The following is a 20,624-nucleotide window of genomic DNA, read 5'->3' as shown; positions in this document are numbered from 1 at the left end:
GAAGCAGCAGATCCTCTTTGTATTCTGAGTGTTTCTTCCCCACCAGGACCATTTTCATTCACTCACTCATTCATCAAATATGTACGAAGCATCTACTGCATGCAAGGCACTGTGCTAAGGTCATGTCCTACCCTATCTCATTTAGTCCACCCAGTGGGCATTATTCATCCAGTCACAGGTAAGGAAAGTGAGGCTCGGAGAAGTTAAGCAACCTGCCCAAGGTCACACAGCTTGTAAGTAGCAGAGCAGTATAGTTTTTGTTCACTGTTGCAACCCAGCACCTCCCATGTGCTTGGCATACAACAGGCACCTAATCAATGCTGAATGAATCAAAGGAATCCAGAAACATCTGACTTCAAAGCCTTTACCTCCCACATGAAGACAAATGTATTGTCAGAAGTTCACAATTAACTGTCCACAAACATTTGTGTGTTTCTGGAGAGGCTTTTTGTTTGTTTGGTTGGTTGGTTGGTTTTTGGTTTTTGAGATGGAGTTTTGCTCTTGTTGCCCAGGCTGGATTGCAGTGGTGTGATCTTGGCTCACCGAAACCTCTGCCTCCCGGGTTCAAGCGATTCTCCTGCCTCAGCCTCCCAAGTAGCTGGGATTACAGGCACCCGCCACCATGCCCGGCTAATTTTTTGTATTTTTTTTAGTAGAGACAGGGTTTCATCAAGTTGGCCAGGCTGGTCTTGAATTCCTGACCTCAGGTGATCCACCTGCCTCAGCCTCCCAAAGTGTTGGGATTACAGGTGTGAGCCACCGCGTCCAGCCTCTGGAGAGGCTTTGTAATCTATCCCCTCCTCCTGGGCCACTGTCCTAGTTAAGCCTAATGAGCGCTCATCATCTCCTACCAGGAAGATTGCAACAGCTCTGGACTCAGTTATTCATTCTTTCATTAGAAATGAAAATCAGGCCGGGCACAGTGGCTCACGCCTGTAATCCCAGCACTTTGAGAGGCCGAGATGGGCGGATCACGAGATCAGGAGATCGAGACCATCCTGGCTAACACGGTGAAACCCCGTCTCTGCTAAAAATACAAAAAAAAATTAGCCGGGCATAGTGGCAGGTGCCTGTGGTCCCAGCTACTTGGGAGGCTGAGGCAGGAGAATCGCGTGAACCCAGGAGGTGGAGCCTGCTGTGAGCCGAGATCGTGCCACTGCACTCCAGCCTGGGCGACAGAGCGAGACTCTGTCTCAAAAAAAAAAAAAAAAAAAAAAAATCAAAAAATCAAACAAACCAAAAGAACCAAAATGCCTGATAGACACTGCTTTTACAGTCATTGCTCTTCCTTCTCGTGTCAAGCTTAATTTCAGTAGTTTATTACTGTGCCGTGAAAACAATGTTGTTGTTTTCACAGCACAGCACATGAAATTATAATTTTTTTTTACTCTTGTTGCCCAGGCTGGAGTGCAATGGCATGATCTCAGCTCACCGCAACCTCCGCCTCTCGAGTTCAAGCGATTTTCCAGCCTCAGCCTCCTGAGTAGCTGGGATTATAGGCGCCCACCATCAAATCTGGCTAATTTTTGTATTTTTAGTAGAGACAGGGTTTCACCATGTTGGCTGGGCTGGTCTTGAACTCCTGACCTCAGGTGATCCCCCAACTTGGCCTCCCAAAGTGCTGGGATTATAGGCGTGAGCCACTGCGCCTGGCCTTTGAAATTATAATGGTAACTTTTCAAACCACACAGCCCTTCCTCAAAAATTAGAGGTGCCCCTGGCTGGAAATCACAGCCCTTCTTGGCCTCCCTGCCTCCAGGATCCCTCTTTTTTCCACCTGGCAGCCAGTGGGATGTTTATAAATCCCTAGTCTGGCTATATGGCGTCCCTGCTCCAAACCCAATCCTCACAGCCTAGCTTGACTGTAAGTCCTGAAGGGCAAAGAGGAGATCTCCCCCCACTGCCTATTGCCTGGCACCGGTGCCTGACACATATTAGACATGAGTGAGCATCTGGGAGCAAATGAATGAGCAAACATGCCTGGCACCTCGGGTCTGACTGGGGGCCTGCATGCTGGCCCCTGGGGGGCAGGTAACCCCCACGTTCACTCCCATCTTGTCTCTGCTGCTCTGTCCCCTTCCTGCTTGAGCATCCACTCAAACTTCCCCAGGCTGCTTTCCCAAGCTGAGCTTGGCCTCTGCCTGGGCCCTGACTCCTCAAGCCAGGCTGCCCATTCCCCAGAATCTCTTTCTTCCCCAGTCAGCTCCACGGTCAGGAATCTACGGACCAGTCCACATTAAGCCCCTCTGCCCACTATCCCATAAGATCTCTGCCAGGAATTTCTTTTGAAACGGAGTCTCACTCTGTTGCCCAGATTGGAGTGCAGTGGTGCAATCCAGGCTTACTGCAACCTCTGCCTCCCGGGTTCAAGTAATCCTCCTGCCTCAGCCTCCTGAGAAGCTGGGATTACAGGCGCATGCCACCACACTCGGCTAATTTTTGTATTTTTAGTAGAGACGGGGTTTCACATGTTGGCCAGGCTGGTCTCCAACTCCTGTCCTCAGCCGATCCACCTGCTTTGGCTTCCCAAAGTGCCGGCATTACAGGCGTGAGTCACTGCTCCTGGCCTCGGGGATTTCAACTCTAGGCACTCGAGGCTGTCTCCCACCTCCAACTCACTCACCCAGACAACCCTCCTTAGGGAGCCGATGCCTTGGGGACTCCACTTTGTCCCTGGGGTTCTGAGTTCCATGTCTCCTTCAGGCAGGACCAGCTTCTGACCCCGGAACTCTGGCTCTTCGTACAGCACCCAGCTGTGGGCACAGAGATTCCAGGGTCACAGATGGGGAGGAGGATGTGCCCAGGGCTGCTGGGTAGCTGATGGGGTTTCTCCCAGGCTGGACTGGTCACTCCTCACTCCCTTCTGCATCCCCCCAGGTTCACAGCCAAGTGCCTTGCTGGGCACTCCCCACTCACCAGCCTCGAACTACCCTTATGGAGGCTATGGGGGCCCAGCCTGAGGCATCAACGATGTCTCCCCAGACCTCCCTGCCACTGCCTTGGCAGCCAGACTCTGAGAAGAAGATCACCTGAGAAGGCACAGAAGGGGTCCTCAGGCCCTGACCCCAGGCCCCTGCCTCCTGCTGCCCCCACCCACTTGCCCCCACAACCCTACCTTTCCAGGCCTGGTGTTCGGCGTGCCCTGGGTCTTTAAGGCTGGGCTCTGAAACGGAGGCAGGTGATAAAGAAGTCCTGTGGGGTCACCTCTTTTCTGCCTCCCCACAACCTGCCATTCCAAGGATCCCACATCCTCCCTATTAACCTCCACCCCCAAGGAGCTGGCGCATAGAGGATGCTCCCACTCGTTCCCAACCCCCAGGGGCCTCATCACCCTGTCCCAGGAGCTTGGTGCTCATCACCCGCCTTCCTCAGCTCCCAGGATCTTGGAGCCCCCACACCCTTTGGAATCCACAGTACAAACCTCCCACAGTAGGGATAGGGATAGGGATAGGGAGATTGAGGCCCAGAGAGATGTGGCTTGCACAGGTCAACTGAACCAGACTTCAGACAGAAGCCTCTGCCCCCAGACTCTGACTCCCAGCACCACTCTCTTCACACCACTCAAGCCTTGACCCAGGTGAGGCCAGGCACCTCCCTTGCCCACCCGAGGCCTCACTTACCCACCCCTCCAGGGGCAGGGAACAGGCAAGCTTCTCTGTTGGGGATGATCTTTCACTGCAAAGCAGGGGCAACTGTCCTGGCACCTTCCTGAGCCCCGGTGCCCCATGGGGCAGCAGAGCAGATAGTTTTGTGCCCAGCGGTTCCGGGGTGGAGGCCTCCTTGGTGGCAGGCACCAGACTGCCGAACAGAAGGCTGCCTCCGAGACGAGAAGTGGGCCTGCTGCCTCCCTGCAGTTCCAATCCCAGCTCTGAGTGGGGGCCCTTGGTTCCTGCTACATGCTTCTTCATCATCTCCAGAGGAGAGCAGGAGACCTGGGTAGGTCTGGCAGGGTGGAGGTCGCTGGAGGGGCTGGGCCCAGCTTTCTCCTGCCTGCGCTGGAGCTTCTCATCGTCACTCAGATAGGGGTTCTCTGGTTCCTCCTCCTCCTCCTCCTCTTTCTCTTCCAGTGAAGGCACCTCCTGGGGGCCGGGGCCCAGCACCCATGGCCCCAGCTGGTCCTCCTCAATGGCAGGCAGTGTGGCGTACATGGACAGGTAGGAGGAGCGAGGGGCTCGTGGCAGCCGGTGAGTGCGGAGGATCTCAGGGGGCTCCATGCTCCGCAGGGTATCCAGGAATATCTCCAGGTCAGCGGCCAGGGCCACCTCATCCTCCTCCCTTGATGTCTCTGCGCACGTCTTGCCCTCGGTGGGATCAGAGACAAGCTGGGACTCCGTGCTGGCCTCTGCTCCTGTTGGCACTGGGGCAGGGGTGCCTCCTGGGCTGGGGGACACCCTGTCCACTGAGGAAGATGGGGCAGGGAGAGCATCAGGGTCCTGCACAACCTCTTTCTGGGTGAGAGATGAGATGGGGCTCCCTTCAGAGTCCTGGACCCCCTTATCCTGTTTGGGGAGTGAGGTGGCAGGAGCAATTGGGCCTTGAACAGTCTCTTCCTTGGTGAGGGGCGGGGCAAGGCTGCCTGCAATACCCTGGACAGCCTCTTTTTGGATGCTAGTGCTGCCTTTTGGGCCCTGGACAACCTCAGTTGACTTGGGGGACAAGGCAGCAGGAGCACCAGACCCCTGTACCACCTCCTTCTGGGTGGGAGATGAGGCAGCAGGAGCACAGGGGCCCTTCACAACCTCTTTCTGGGTGGGCGATGAGGCAGCAGGAGCACCAGGGCTCTTCACGACCTCTTTTGGGGTGGTGGACAAGGCAGCAGGAGCAACAGACCCCTGTACCACCTCCTTCTGGGTGGGGGATGAGGCAGCAGGAGCACCAGGGCCCTTCACAACCTCTTTCCAGGTGGGAAATGAGGCATCAGGAGCACTAGGGCCCTTCACGACCTCTTTCCGGGTGGGGAACAAGGCAGCAGGAGCACTGGACCCCTGCACCACCTCCTTCTGGGTGGGAGATGAGGCAGCAGGAGCACCGGGGCCCTTCACAACCTCTTTCCGGGTGGGGAACAAGGCAGCAGGAGCACTGGACCCCTGCACCACCTCCTTCTGGGTGGGAGATGAGGCAGCAGGAGCACCGGGGCCCTTCACGACCTCTTTCTGGGTGGGGGATGAGGCAACAGGAGCACCGGGGCCCCGCACCACCTCCCTCTGGGTAAAGGGGAGGACAGGGACATTTTCAGAGTTCTGAACAAACTTATTCCTTGGGGACGATGGAGCAGAAAGACCTCCTGGGCTGGGGACATCCTTCCTTCTTGTAGTGGATGGAGCAGGAGGTTGTCCAGGGACTGTCACATGCTCACTCCTCACCATGGGCAGGACAGTGGCAGCAGGGGGGTCCACGGGCCCTTCATTTTTTTTAGGGGGCAGAACAAGGGGAGTGAGCCGGGCCCCGGGGTGAGTGGGCACCACAGGCTGCTTTGCAGGGTGAGTTAGGCCAGGAGAGGGGACATGGGTCTCGAGTCCGGGAGAGGAGGGGACTGATGCTTGACCCTGAGAAGTCTGGAGAGGGAGCTCAGTGGAACTGGGGGTTCCCAGCACCTGCCGGAGCTCACAGGCCCTGGCATCCGGGGCTCTGCCCTGGTCTCTGTCCAGACAGGCTGCAGGAGCATCCTGATTCTTAGGCAGGTGAGCACTGGCTGGGATGCCTGTAGAGGCCAGGGCAGAGCTGTCTTTAAGCTCTGCTGTCCCGGTCTCAGGCAGCTGCCTCAAGGCTGCCCCCACTGTGCTGCCCAGACCTGTGCTCCTTGGCCTGCCAGCCGTGGGCCTGGGCAGGTGACTGGCAGGGGGGCTGTGCCCAGCAGGCACGAGGTTACTTAGCACTTTCACAGCCTGGCTGCGGCTGGGCGAGCCTGGTGGGGAGCCCACCACCACTGGCGGCACCATGCGGGCGACCTGACGGCCCCGTGGCAGGGCCTCGCCTGAGGACACTGGCCTCACAGTCACAGAGCTGCTCACCCGCCGGTCCACATGACCTCCCACCACTGTGGTGGTCCGCACAGTGCGTGTCACTCGGTATTCCTCGAGGCTCCGGGAGCTACCACTGGTGAGACCTACACCTGGGTGGGGACTTGGCTCTCGGGGCCCAGGCAGGGGAACCAAAAGCTCAGTCCTGGCCATAGCTCCCACACATGGGGGCTCAGTCCTGGGAGCTTGGCGGCTGCCATCACTCTGGTCCACAGCCTCCTTCAGCCTCCCCTCAGGCCTTTTCTCCTTGGGAGGTGGTATGTACTTCTTGGAAAAGATGGGTCCATGGCTCTGGAAGTTCTTGGAGCCAGCTGTATCCCGAGGGCCCTGGCAATTCACAGTCTCTTCTTCCTGTGTTGCAAAGCCATTGACTTCCACTTCCTCTCGACGGCTGAACTCAAACATCTCCTTCTGCGGGGCTTCCATCTGGGCCCCTGACACCAGGGACACCTTGTGAAAACCATGTTTGATCTCTTCCTGGGTGGGGGGCCGCTGCCGCCATGTCAATGTGGCACTTACCACTCGGGCCTTGGCCCGGGTCATGGGCCCACCTGCCTCCTCCATGTGGGGCCCTGGCAACCTGTCTGGAGGTGTCCTTGTCCCACTGTGGTCCAGCTCCCTGCAGAGGAATAAGAGAGATGAGGGTCAGAGGGTGGTGAGTGGCTTCCTAAAGTGCAGAATAACCACCCCTACCCAAGTCAGGCTGGGAACCTCAGGCAAATCGCTTGGCCTTTTTGGGCCATTGCTTTCTCATCTGTGAAATGGGCATGGTAGTCTCAGCTCTGATTTGGTTGATCAGAGCCCCTCATCCATCCCTCTCCCTGACTTTCAGGTGATCTCCTAGGTCAGGGTCCTTCAAAGGTGAAGCTGAGGCCTGAGCCCAGAAGGAGAGAAAAGGAAGAAGGCAGAAGGGAAGATGCAGCTGACCCACAGGTCTATAGGGGGGCTGGGACTCTGCCCACAGAGCCCTAGGTCTAGTCCCCCAGGAGCTGAAAACTAGAAAGCCGAAAACTGGGCAAGCGTTGTTCTAACTCTGTTCAGGGAAGATGGGCTTTGGCCTCAAGCAGAGCTGGGTTCCTTAGTTGCTCACTAACTGGCCATTTCTTCTGTTCAAGCATCAGGGTCCTCAGCCACAAAACTGGAGTCTTGCCAGAGTCCAGTAAGAGAAACAATGAAACCTCCCCCTGCGTTTTTTTTTTTTTTTTTTTGAGACAGGATCTCACTCTATTACCCAGGCTGGAGTGCAGTGGTATGATCTTAGCTCACTGCAGCCTTGAACTCCTGGGCTCAAGTGATCCTCCTGCCTCAGCCTCCCAAGTAGCTGGGACTACAGGCACACGCCGCCACACCCAGCTAGTTTTTATTTATTTATTTATTTTTATTTTTATTTATTTATTTTTTTTGAGACAGAGTCTCGCTCTGTCACCCAGGCTGGAGTGCAGTGGCATGATCTCGGCTCACTGCAAGCTCCACATCCCTGGTTCACGCCATTCTCCTGCCTCAGCCTCCCCAAGTAGCTGGGACTACAGGTGCCCGCCACCACGCCCAGATAATTTTTTTGTATTTTTAGTAGAGACGGGGTTTCGCCGTGTTAGCCAGGATGGTCTTGATCTCATGACCTCATGATCCACCCGTCTTGGCCTCCCAAAGTGCTCGGATTACAGGTGTGAGCCACCGTGCCCAGCCCCAGCTAGTTTTTATTTTGTATTTTGAGGTCTTGTTATGTTGCCCAAGCTGGTCTCGAACTCCTGGACTGAAGTGATCCTCCCACCTTGGCCTTCCAAAATGTTGGGATTATGGATATATGCCACTACTGTGCCTGGCCTAATTTTTATCTTTTTATTTTAATTTATTTTATAAGACTGAGTCTTGCTCTGTTGCCCAGGTTGAAGTGCAGTAGCTCACTGTAGCCTTGAACTCCTGGGCTGAAGTGATCCTTCTGCGTTAACTCTCCAAGTAATTGGGACTACAGGCACATGCCACCACACCCAAAATGCTCGCCTTATAACCTAAATTGCTGGCTCATCAACTTTCTGCTGTCACCTTGGAGATTTGTGACCAAATGTTAGCAGGTGTGCACACGTGTGTACGGGCATGAGCACCTGCTGATGGTCTCCAGAGCACAGGGGCAGGTCTGTGTGCAAGTGTAGGTCTAAATGGAGCCTCTCAGAGCTGGATGCAGTGGCTCACACCTGTAATCCCAGAACTTTGGGAGGCAGAGGTGGGAGGATTGCTTGAGGCCAGCAGTTCTAGACCAGCCTAGGTGACATAAAAAGACTCTACAAGTCTCTACAAAAAATTAAAAGAATTAGCCAGCATGGTGGTGTGTGCCTGTAGCCCTAGCTACCCTGGAGGCTGAGGTGGGAGGATCACTTGAGCCCAGGCTGCAATGAGCTATGATCGTGTCACTGCACTCCAGCCTGAGTGACAGAGAGATCTTATCGCTAAGAAAAGTTATCATTATTTTTTGAGACAGAGTCTCGCTCTGTCACCCAGGCTGGAGTGCAGTGGCACGATCTCAGCCCACTGCAACCTCCTCCTCCCAGGTTCAAGCGATTCTCCTGCCTCAGCCTCCTGAGTAGCTGGGATTACAGGCATGTGCCACCATGCCCAGCTAATTTTTGTATTTTTAGTAGAGATGGGGTTTCACTATGTTGCCCAGGCTAGTCTCAAACTCCTGACCTCAAGTGATCCACCCGCCTTGGCCTCCCAAAGTGCTGGGATTACAGACGTGAGCCACTGCGCCCGGCCTAAAAAAAAGTTTTTAATAAAAACAAAAATAAGGCTGGGTGCGGTGGCTCACGCCTGTAATCCCAGCACTTTGGGAGGCCGAGGCAGGCCGATCACCTGAGGTCAGGAGTTCGAGACCAGCCTGAATAACGTGATGAAACCTAGTCTCTACTAAAAATAAAAATATTATCCAGGCATGGTGGTGGGCACCTGTAATCCCAGCTACTTGGGAAGCTGAGGTAGGAGAATCGCTTGAACCTGGGAGGCGGAGGTTGCAGTGAGCTGAGATCGCGCCACTGCACTCCAGCCTGGGCAACAGAGCGAGACTCTGTCTCAAAATTAAAATTAAAAAAAAAAGTAAATAAATGGAGCCCCTTGGCTCCGTTAGGGCACTTGGGCTTTACAAGGCACTCTTCCCTCGATTCTGTCCTCTGTGATTTTTTCCCTACTGAAGGTTAAGAAACCGAGGGTCAGAGAAGAGGAGTGACTGGCCCAGGATGACGCGGCTATGAGGTTGTCAAGCAGGGATTTAAATTCCCATCTTCTGATTTCATATCCAGGCATCCTCCCTCCTACCCCCAGGCCACGGCTCTAGGGCATGTCCAGCTGCTCCTGTGATCATCCTCAGCAGAGCATGTCTCACCCTCCATCCTGGAGGGGTGGGGCCTGGGTCTTGTTTCTTTTCTGACTCTTCCTTGATCTCTCTGGGTCTCCATAGCCTCCCTTACTAAATGTAGGATAATATTAACACCTGCCAAAGAAGACCTTCTAAGCTTCTGCTATGGCTTGAATATTTGTCCCCTCCAAAACTCATGTTGAAACTTAATCCCCAATGTGGTAATATTGAGAGGTGGGGCCTCTAAGCAGTGATTGGGTTATGAGGGCTATGCCTCATGAATGGATTAATATACTCATGGATTAATAGATTAATGGTTTAATGGATTAATGAGTGATCATGGGAGTAGGACTAGAGGCTTTTTTTTTTTCTGAGACAGGGTTTTGCTCTGTTGCCCAGGCTGGAGTGCAGTGGCACAATCTCAGCTTACTGCAACCTCTGCCTCCTGGGCCCAAACAGTCCTCCCACCTCAGCCCACCGAGTAGCTGGGACTACAAGCCTGCACCGCTATGCCTGGCTAATTTTTGTATTTTTTGTAGAGTTGGGGTTTCACTATGTTGCCCAGTCTGGTCTCAAACTCCTGAGCCTGAGATCTGCCCACCCCTGCCTCCCACAGTGCTGGGATTACAGGTGTGAGCCATTGCGACTGACCGGACCAGTGGTTTTACAGGGAGAGGAAGGGACACCTGAACTAGCACCTCAGCCCCACTGCCATGTGATGCTCTGAGCCCCCTCGGGACTCTGCAGAGAATCACCAACAAGGTTCTTACCAGATGCACCCCCTTGACCTTGGGCTTCCAGGTTCAGGTATTCCATTATAAGCAACAGAAAATAGACTAAGCTCCCTAGGAACTCTCAGGTGAATTTCTCTGTTTTAATAGTTACAACAACAACAACAACAGCCATTTGGGGAGGGCTGACTCTGCCAAATACCTTGCTAAGTGCTTTAGATTCATTGTCCCATTGAAGCCTCAGAAGAATCCCAGGAGCTTGAGACCTCATAAAGAATAAATTATTAATAAATTAGATCATACCTTCCCATTTTGCAGATGAGATTTTTTAAATGCTCAGAGAGGTTAAGAAACTTGTCCAAAGTCACAGAGTAACCGAAACAAGACTTGAACCCCAACCCTAAGTGCTCACTCACCATACCAAACTCCCTAATATATGTATCCTATAACTGAGTCTCTGGTTTGGGGGTTTACATTTACAGGGAGCCACGTCAGTCCTGGAGGGCGTCTCCACCCCCACTCCCTGACTTCCAAGCTACACTGACCAGGGCAATCCTATTCTTAGGCCCCACGAACCCCAGAGAGGCCAGCCTGTTCAGCCCCAGTCTTTGGGCCTTCTCCATGAGGTACCCCCCCTCCCCAAGAGACCCGACTCTGGGCAGGAAATGGACCCACTGCCCCCACTCCCCTCCCCCATTTTCCATTGTCCTCCTTCCTGAGAAGCTGGTGGAATTCAGAACTTTGACCCTTCCCTGTGGCCACAGCAGTGACTCAGGCTTTATGAGGGGCAGAGATGAAAGAGACTGAGGCCCCGGGAAGCCTGACCTGACTCCAGGACTGCTGGTGGCTATGACAGTGTCAGGGACAGGGTCCAAGGGGGACTGGAAGGTGGAGGGGTTAGGTAGAGCCCTGGTCGTTTTCCCAGGCCAGGGCTTCCTGAGAGCAGTACACAGCCAGACACCAAAGGCTCTGGATTTTAGCCTCTCACTGAGGCCCCAGCCCACTCCCCTGTCCCCATTAGGGAGCTCCCTTTTTCCTCATGCAACCCCCGCCCTCCTCGCTGGGACTCTGCCCAAATGAAGTTTGACGCCCTCGCTGAGCACCTCCTAAGCCCCTGTCCACCTGCCTTCCACTCTCCAAGCTTCCTTGTCTCTGATGGTGCTTATAGTAAGTGGCAAAGCTTGAGCTCTAACTCATTCATTCATTCATTCAATTACTCACTCATTCAGTGCTAATTGTATCAAGGGATGTGCTAGGCCTTGGCTAGACTCAACCAGAACCAGAGCCAACTTTCTCATGAAAGGTGGCATATTAAGAAACCAGGGGCCAAGGAATTAGACATAAAAACAGGGACATTTGGAAAGCGCCATAGGCATCAGGAAAGCGACAGGAGAGCAATGTTAAAGGAAGCGGCCGATCATCAGATCAGATATTGTCGATGACCTCCTACCAATCAGAATTTAACGTCTTTCTCAACCAGCCCAACCCCTGGACAACACCCCTGATAGCCAGTCATTCCACAAGCATGTGGTCATTGGCTTCTGCCTGCATACCTCCAGGGACAGGGAGGTCACCACTCGACAGTTCACCTGCCCCGTCCCTGAACAGTCATGACTGCTAGAATGTCCTTCAGACTCTGCTGGAATGTGCCTGCCTATAGATGCCCCCTTTTGTCCTTGCTCTGAAGACATACCCCAATACAATGACCCAGGATGCCTCTCCTGGGCCAGCAGAAGGGGCCATTCCCAGAGCCCTTTCTTCTGCAGGGCCCCAGACCAGAAGTGGATTTGTTGGCAGCGTGACCTGTGACCTCCAAACAAGGCGTGTGGAGCTGGGAAGGGAGAGGCTGAGGAGGGGGCGGGGGGAGTGTGGGAAAGAGCCTTGTCTAACCCAACAAGTCCTGGATTCTCCCCACTTACCTGTGAGTCACCCCCAAACTAGGCCAAACCAGTCCACAGGCCCACATGCAGGCAAACACATGCTGTGTCACACAGACGCAGGCACAGACACACAGACAGATACCGACACAGACCCACAATCACACAGGCACAAAGATACACCTAGACGCCTATAAAAACATACACAACCAGGGACACACACACAAATATACACTCACCCAAGAAATACAAACATGCACAGGCACTCAGAGCCACAACAGACACACAAATCACATACAGACAGAAACACAGACACAGTGACACACATGTGCACACATTCACAATACACACACAGTCAATTCACAGCCCCAAGCTCTCTTCCCCTTGAAATTCACCTACCCCTGAACGTGGACACACATGCTTGGATGCACACGTATCTTACACATTCCCACTGGCAGTCCCAGCTATGTCTCACTTCTTCTCGACTCCCATATTTGCCCATCTTGGCCCAGAGAACCTTCTCCCAGGAAGGGGACAGAGAAGGATGATGTTTCTGGAGGTCACCTGCCCCCCGCTCTAAGTGAGCCCTAGCCTCCCACCTGAGTCTGTCATTATCCACCTGGGCCCAAAATACCCAGGTAGTGGCAGATAGAAACCACCTCCCCCCAGCTAACCCTACTTCTCTTTCCCATCCCCCTCTCCAAGGTAGCCTCCTCCACCCCCCTTGCCTCTCTCTGTAGCCCTTGTCCCCCAGTCCCTGACTTCTGGGGCATCCAAGCAGGTCTCAGAGCCAGCCTGGGTCTTACATCTCCCTCTTCCTTGGCACGGAAGCAGTCACATTGACCCCTGCTCGGAGGACCCCGGCATCCCTGATTCTGCCTCTGCTACTATAATGCTGCCCAATCCACCGCCATAGGAGCCTAGAAAACCCTGGAGCTCACGCAGCAACCTCACCCAACCCTCCACTCTCTGCACAGGGCCAAAGAGGTTTCTTCGAGGCAGGATGGAGCAGTGGTTAGAGCACAGGCACTGGAGTTATAGAAACCTAAGTTCAGATTCTAGCCCCTTCACTTTCTAGTTGACTTTGAGCAAGTGACTTTCAGAGCCTCCTAGAATTAGGTGACAGGGGTTGGGATCAGTCCCTACTCATGGGATGGTTGGGAAGATTAAATAAAATTATGCTTAGAAAACAAATTGCAAATGACAGCCACCCCATCATCCTTAAGCACCCTTCAAAACCCCACCCCAGGCTCATTTCCTCTTCAGGGTCATCCCTGGGAGGTTCCATGTTCATCCCTCCTTGATGAGCTTTGGGGGACATATCCTTCCACCTCTGCGCCCCCCAGGCAGATTTAGGAGAGTCATTTCAACACAAATAAAACTAGGCTTGGGAAACTCGACACCTGCTCCTTTGGCTTCCAGCTCAGAGCCAGGTGGGGTAATTATTGCTGTCACTGAGACATAATTAATAAGCATCCCTGCTATTTTGGCACCCCCAGTCTCTGGAGTTCAAAGTATATTCCTGTAGCCACCTCCTCCTTCCTCATTTTCAGCTACCAAATCCTCTCAACAACTCAAGGCCCAGAGAGGTTAAGCAACTCGCCTCAGGACACCCAGCAGCTAGGCTGGGTGCCAATTCCCAGGCTGAGTCTGTGGCCTCCTGAACAGAACTGGGGAGTGGTGTGTGCTGTGAAGAAGGCAACCCCCCTTCCTGCCCATCCTCTCCCTGACAGGCTTTCCCCTTTCTCAGATGGACAGTGGGGGTGAGAAGCAGTGGGTTCCAGGAGGTAGCCTGTGGGCAAAGGGAGGGAGAGGAAGGCAGGGTTGGAGCAGGGAGGGAAGGCAGAGTCGGCTCAGGGTCCTGAATGAATGGGCCTAGAGCTGGAGAGGCCCAGGGAATAGGCAAAGTCTCAAGACAGGGCAGCCAGGGCAGTCTCCCCTCCCATCTCCACACACAGACCGACCTCTACTCACAGTCTGCGTGGGGACCCAGGTGTCCAGCCAGCCTGGAGCTCCTGCTGCTGGGCCATGCTCCCCTGATGCGATTGGGCTTTCAGCTGGGGTTCCTGAGGCGGGGCCGTCCGGCACCCTGTGATGGGGCGTGGCCCCTGGGGAGGCTCCCACCAGCCCTCGGATTCCTCAGGGCCGCAGAGGTGTGGAGCTGGTTGGGCCGGTTCTTCACCCTCCTCCCCTGGTGCTTGCCTGTGCCCCAGCAGGGTGACAGTGATGTAGTAGTGGGTCCTCCTGGAAGAGGGACGCGTGTGTAGGGTCTGGGCAGGCTCTGGCAAGGCAGTCCCTGGGGTGGCGGGCTTGCCCTTTGTCCCCTCTGCCCTGGGGAAGGATGCAGGGTGGAGCAGCAGGGGCGCGTCTTCCAGGTTGCTGGGTGGCTCAGGCCTCAGAGGGACCTCTGAAGCTGTGGGTGGAGACTGCTGACAGGTGCAGCCTGAGGATCCCTGCTCCCCATGTCCAGGAGCAGGCCCTGGGTATGGGGGGAGCCTGGCACGAGCAGACTCTCCTGAGGCCACTTCCAGGGCCAGACTCTCAGGCCCCAGGGAGGCATGGCTGGCCAGGTCGAAGGCACTGCCCACCGCTGGCCTCTGTAGGCGCCCCAGGGACTGAGCAGGACCCCCCGAGATTCCTTGTTGCTTCCAAATCCAGAAATCATCATGGTCCCCTACATGGATGTCCCATTCTGAGCAGCTCTGGCCTTGGGCCTGGGTGAAAACAGAGATAGACACTGAGAGAGGCAGGGGCATAGTGACAGCTCCCCCTGCCCTCCAGGCACCCCTGGTACCTGGTATCTTCCCTGTCACAAGGAAGCTGAACAGGGCTCTGACACCAAGGTAAGCTGCCCTAGGGAGAGGCTGCTAAGGCCACCAGAGCTGGACAAAGGGACAGAGCTCTGGGAAGGCCCTTCAGCATTTAACTCACCCCTTCCCATTCTATGTAAGAGGAAAGTGGGGCCCAAAGAAGACCGCGACATGACTGAGATCACACAGCAAGCCAGCGAGGGCTCCCAACGCGCAGGTGCCGCACTCCCTCCCAGGTGACAAGGCACCCAGGGCCTGGCCGGCCATGCCCCCCAAAGGCTGGAGATCTCAGCTTCCTTGCAGTCCTGAGGTGCTTCCCCGCCCTGGGGCTGAGGGCTGGGTGGGAAGGCCTGCCTCAAGTGCCCATGGCCTCTGCCCATTCCAAGCTAACAGAGAGACTGCGGCCACCTCTCTTGTACCCTCCCAGCTTGAGACAGAACACCTGGGAGGATGTACCTGGGATATAAGGGAGCCAGAGAAGAGGGTTCCCCTGAAATGGGACAACACCTGACCTCTTCTGCTGTCTTCCCCTGGGGTCCAGCCTGGCTGTGGGGATAAGAGGAGAGGGCTCAGCACCCCAGACCCAGATGGACACTGCCCCCAAAACGACCCGTTTTAAAAGATGGGCTGTTTCCTTGGCAACAGAGGAGGTCAAAATTCCGCCTAGCAGGGATCCTTGCTGCCAAATGCCTTAATTTACTCATCTATGAAACAGATGCAGCCTCTCATTCCCCAGGGGCTGACCACCTCAAGAGACAAGAGTACAGTGATGAACCTGGAGGCTGGGATCGAGGCAACCTGGGCTTGAATCCCCGCCCTGCTGCTTCCTATAATAGCTGCAGTACCGTTTGCATTTCAGTTTCCTCATGTAGAAAATGGGTGTGATAATAACAGTACCTGCCTCCTGAGAGTGTGGTACAGATGGTACAAGATAGTCCATGCAGAGGGCCCAACACATGACAAGTAGGCAATTAAACACTGGCAATTACTCATGGTATTCAAGACCCAAGAGAGACACGTGGCTGCTTGAGCCACCTCCAGAGGAGGCTGCCCTCACTCCTCCAAGGGAAGAACACTTTTTCACTGTTCAATTCAGGGCTCAGGTCCTTACTGCAGATGAGGAAACTGGGGCAGGAGGTTAAGCCACTAGCCCAGCCTCACCCCTGAGGGGCCATGCCAGGAAGTGGGGAAGAGGGACCAAAGATGGAAGGCGGTCAGGCCAAAGAAGAGAATGGAGACAAGCGAGGCCCCTCTGCCCCTACATCCCTCCCCAGAAGATCCCAGCTTTAGGAAGTCACATTTCCTGAAAGTCCGGGCCCCAACCATGCGGGATGTCCCATATCCATTACTTTATCTCCCACAACAGCCTTGAGAGTGGAGCATTATTGTCCCCATTTTGCAGAAGGGAACACTGAGGTTTCAAGGAGGGGAATGATCTGCCCAGGGTCACATGGTGGATCAGTGGCAGAGGGAGGACTGGAGCTCCGGTTGTCTGACTTGTTGGGCCGGGTTCTCACAACCTGCTCAGCCCTCCCAGAGCTCCTGCCCTCCCCACTCCCCTTTGGATTTTCTCCTACCTTGAGGCTGACATTGCAGGTGGTACCCTGGGCTAGGTCAGAGCAGCTCCGGCTATCCCGAGGCCTGGGAAGGAAGCACAGGGGGAAGAGAATGAAGTAGCCTCCTCCTGTGCCAACACCATCACCCCCAGTCTGGACCCGGAAGTCCTCTCCCCCAACCTTTTTTCAGGGCCCACAGCCCAGCAGGATGAACTCCTAACACATTTTGGGGAAGGTCTATGTGGCAGCCTCCTCTCTGTTCCCTCTCCCAGCTGTCCACTTCACCCCCAGAGGCAAAGAAAGAGACAGGAATGGGCTTGATTGCAAAATGGGGGCTGGGCCTGTTATGGGGCTGGAATACAGAGAAAGACAGTGCCCTGATAATGCAAAAGTTGGCCGTTTGCTGAGGCCCTCCTGTGTGCCACGCTTGGCACTAGGCATTGTACCTACATGATCTCCCCTAAGCCTCACAGTAATCCTAGAAGGTGGATATTAGTGCCCCCTGTTCCTCGGATACAGAAAATGAGGCCCAGAGAGGTGAAATGACTTGCTTAGACTCCACTCCGAAGGTTGGCTGCACACCACGGCATGAATGGGGGCCAGGTAGGAAAGTGCCTTGGATCCTCCTCTGCGCACTCCATACCCCCAGCAATCAGCAGGGGTCAGAGGCCCCCGCCTCGGTACCGGGGTCCCATTCCCAGGGCGGGTGAGATCGGAGAGCAAGTGTAGCATGGCCAAGAATCATCACTCCGGCCCTGCAGATTGCCTGAGCAACCCCTCCCGGCCCTCCCCACCCCTGACTCATTTGCACCTCCAAGTCCAGAGAGGGAGGGGCAGTGCCGCCTGGGCCTATAGGGCAGGTTTCTGCCAGACAGGGTAAAGGGGGAGGGCATGTCTTCCAGGCGGGGGCGGGCAGGGCACTGGCAGGGTGTGGACACCCCAGGGCACCCAGGCTTCCAGGCATAGGGTGACTGGACCTTCCTCTCCTCTCTCTTTAGGGTGACAGAGCAGCACAAATCCCTGCCCTCATTTTGCCCCCACCACACCCCCAGTCCCCCTGGCGCAGGCTGAAGACACCTGCGCCATGATAAGATCAGAACAAATTGCCGGGTAACTGGGCAGACACACAAACACCCACGCGTGAGAGCACACCCTATGCTCTTCACGGATGTAGGACCAGGGAGCTGTGGGACTCTCGGATTCTCAATACTGCCTTCCCTGCCTTTTGACTTGGCCTTCCACAGGATGTTTTTCCTTCTGTTTAAAACATTTTAAAGTTTTAAAAGAGCACAAGGGGCCAGGCGCGGTGGCTCACGCCTGTAATCCCAGCACTTTGGGAGGCCGAGGTGGGCGGATCACGAGGTCAAGAGTTCGAGACCAGCCTGGTCAATATGGTGAAACCCTGTCTCTACTAAAAATACAAAAATTAGCTGGGCGTGGAGGCACGTGCTTGTAGTCCCAGCTACTCAGGAGGATCACTTGAACCTGGGAGGCAGAGGTTGCAGTGAGCCGAGATCATGCCACTGCACCCCAGCCTGGGCAACAGAGTGAGACTCCATCTCAAAAACGAAACAAAACAAAACAAAGCAAAACAAAAAAAGAGCACAAGGGACTGGGCCTGGTAGCTCAAATCCATAATCCCAGCACGATGGGAGGCCAAGTCAAATCAGTAGAGCTCAGGAGTTTAAGACCAGGCTGAGCAACATAGCCAAATTCCAACTCTACAAAAAATAAAAAGATTGGGTGGACATGTTGGCATGTTCCTAGCTACTTGGGAGGCTGAGGCAGGAGGAGTTTGAGGATGCAGTGTCCTATGATAGTGACACTGCATTCCAGCCTGGGTGACAGAGCAAGACCCTGATTCTATTTTTTAAAAAATTTTAAAAAATCAAAAGAAAAGAGAGCCAGGTGCAGTGGCTCACACCTGTAATCCTGGCACTTTGGGAGGCTGAGGTGGGCAGACTGCTTGAGTCCAGGAGTTCGAGATCAGCCTGGGGAACATGGTGAAACCTTGTCTCTACAAAAAATCAGCCCGGCATGGTGGCATGTGCCTGTAATCCCAGCTACTCAGAAGGCTGAGGTGGGAGGATCACCTGAGCCTGGGGAGATCAAGGCTGCAGTGAGATGCGATAGTGCCACTGCACTCCATCCTGGGCAACAGAGCAAGATTCCATCTTAAAAAACAAATAAGTAAATACATAAAGGATATAAGAGCACAGGGAGCGTTCCACATTAACATCCAAAATCGTGGTACATTGATACACATATTTTTATGCTTCAAGATACTCATACACACTTATTTGATCAACCACAACACTCTAACACACACACACACAACCCCTCAGACATCAGCTACCAGTGCACGGGCTCAGAGAGGTGAAGCAATCTGCTCAGGGTCATATAACCAGTGGCACCTACAGCTAGGAGCTGGGTCTTGCAGTCTGGCAGTCCCTGCAGGCAACAAAGCTTCAGAAATGTGGGCTCTGAAGTCAGACTGCCAAAGCCTGTGTCCCAGCTACACCACGCCCCAGCTGTGTGGCTTTGGGCAGGTGACGTCACCTCTCTGAACCTCCATTTCCTTATCTGAATCATGTGGAATACCCGCTTCATAGGGCTGCTGTGAGGATTATGTGAGATAATCCAGGTGAAGTATGAAGCATGTGGCAAATAAAGGCTTATTGTTATTACAATCTAGCGCTATCTCCAGGGGTGGGGACGACAGGGGAAAACCTCTCCGTGGCATCTAAGTGCAAATGCAGTACAGTCTCAGACGGAACCTGTCAGGTTCATGACAAAGGGATATGAAGAAATCAGCTGTGATGCGAGAATCAAAGTCCATAGGGGAGGGAAGAACTACTGCCTTTGCCCTTAAACTGTCTCTGTCGTCTGCAGGCTACCTGCCTGACTTAGGAAATTGTCCACATAAGTTGTAAAGTTTTAAAAGAGCACAGGGACCATTCCACATTCACATCCAAAATCGTGGTACATTCACACACACACACACACACACATATGTGTGTGTGTGTATACATATATATTTTTTCTTCTTCTTCTTTTTTTTTTTTTTGGAGACGGTGTCTCGCTCTGTCGCCAGGCTGGAGTGCGGTGGCTCGATCTCGGCTCACTGCAACCTCTGCCTCCCGGGCTCAAGCGGTTCTCCTGCCTCTGCCTCCGGAGTAGCTGGGACTACAGGAGTGCGCCACCACACCCAGCTAATTTTTGTATTTTTAGTAGAGGCGGGGTTTCACCATGTTGTTTGGCCAGGATGGTCTCAATCTCTTGACCTCGTGATCCGCCCGCCTCGGACTCCCAAGACACATATATTTTTATGCTTCGAGAGATACACATACACGCTTATTTGATCACTACACACACACACACACACACACACACACACACACGGTCTAGGGCCCAGAGGCTCCCCACGCGGCCTTTCTCCATCTCTCCTCACCTCTCCCGGGATGTGGCCTCCGAGATTTCTTTCCCTCTGTGCTCCCTCCGGACCCCTAACCCAGCCAAAAGGTGGGCCAGGCAGGCCCCCGGGCCTCCGCACCGCTCGGCCATGGCGAGTGAAAGACCCGGGGCTCCGGCCGTCGGAGCACCTGACCGCCGGGGCTACCCGCATCCGCTGCATTTGCGGAGAAATGCCTCCTCCGGCCCGCCCCCCTAGCAAACAGCGGCCCCACCCGCAGCCCATGCGGGCAGTGACCCGATCCAGATGCTGCCCGTGCCCTGGGGCACTCTCCAGGACCCCCAACCTCATTGTTCTCCTCGGACCGCAGACCCCACACGTTCGGCAAGAGCCCTTGCTCCCACCCCGGGGGCGTGGTTCTCCGCCCGGTCCGCGCTACATCTTCAAGACCCTGGAGGCGCCAGGGCCCCCCGCAGCCCCAGGTGAGCTAGCCCGAGAGCAAGACCTGCAGGAGGCCGGACAGGGAAAGTGGCCTGGGGCGAACAGAGGCGGGGAGGCGGGGCTGAGCGAGCGAGGGGGATCCCCCAGGAGCAGGAGGAGCTGGACAAGGGGGGCGGTTGCGGGGAGGGGTGGATGGTTCGGAATGGGCGTGGTCTTGCCGAATGGGAGGGTCTAACGCGAGTGGTTGGCGTCCCGCGCGGGGCCCAAAGTGTGACACGGGTGGGCTTGGAACTGGGACCTTAGCTACTGGTGGGGCTGAAGCCCACCCTGCCATTGTTCTGCCACGGTCAGTGGGGCTTGCTCCTCCCTATGGGAAGCACTTACGGCCGGGAGCGGGAATCCCATCACCACCGCGGTGGGGAAGCCGCACG

The 20,624-nt window shown here is 54.9% G+C and overlaps 2 protein-coding genes across 3 annotated transcripts in view; both read right to left on the bottom strand.

Annotated features, from left to right (window-relative positions):
* Positions 1 to 10,811, bottom strand: part of CRYBG2 (crystallin beta-gamma domain containing 2) — a 29,098-nt gene extending 18,287 nt beyond the window's left edge. Inside the window, exons 1-6 of one of the 2 annotated variants that reach the window (XM_054664226.1) lie at positions 10,514 to 10,806; positions 10,300 to 10,363; positions 3,621 to 6,639; positions 3,116 to 3,163; positions 2,917 to 3,029; positions 2,624 to 2,753 (exon numbers count right to left, since the gene is read on the bottom strand). In XM_054664226.1, the coding sequence (XP_054520201.1) occupies positions 2,624 to 2,753; positions 2,917 to 3,029; positions 3,116 to 3,163; positions 3,621 to 6,639; positions 10,300 to 10,322 (3,333 nt within the window). In that variant the 5' untranslated portion in view covers positions 10,323 to 10,363; positions 10,514 to 10,806. Of the gene's footprint in view, positions 1 to 2,623; positions 2,754 to 2,916; positions 3,030 to 3,115; positions 3,164 to 3,620; positions 6,640 to 10,299; positions 10,364 to 10,400 lie in introns of both variants that reach the window. The other variant, XM_016956837.4, reaches the window with a different exon arrangement.
* A 3,133-nt stretch (positions 10,812 to 13,944) lies between these two features.
* LOC129138186 (uncharacterized) lies at positions 13,945 to 19,974 on the bottom strand. Its single transcript, XM_054674498.1, has 4 exons — positions 19,792 to 19,974; positions 18,697 to 18,791; positions 16,362 to 16,425; positions 13,945 to 14,688 (listed from the first exon to the last, which is right to left on the bottom strand). The coding sequence occupies exons 1-4, from the start codon at positions 19,972 to 19,974 to the stop codon at positions 13,945 to 13,947; spliced, it is 1,086 nt and encodes a 361-aa protein (XP_054530473.1).
* Positions 19,975 to 20,624: the final 650 nt, after the last annotated feature.

Source organism: Pan troglodytes, chromosome 1, assembly GCF_028858775.2.
Source record: "Pan troglodytes isolate AG18354 chromosome 1, NHGRI_mPanTro3-v2.0_pri, whole genome shotgun sequence".
NCBI classification, from domain to species: Eukaryota; Metazoa; Chordata; class Mammalia; order Primates; family Hominidae; genus Pan; species Pan troglodytes.
Note: the sequence above shows the minus strand (reverse complement) of the source record. Positions and strands in the feature narration are given on the sequence as shown.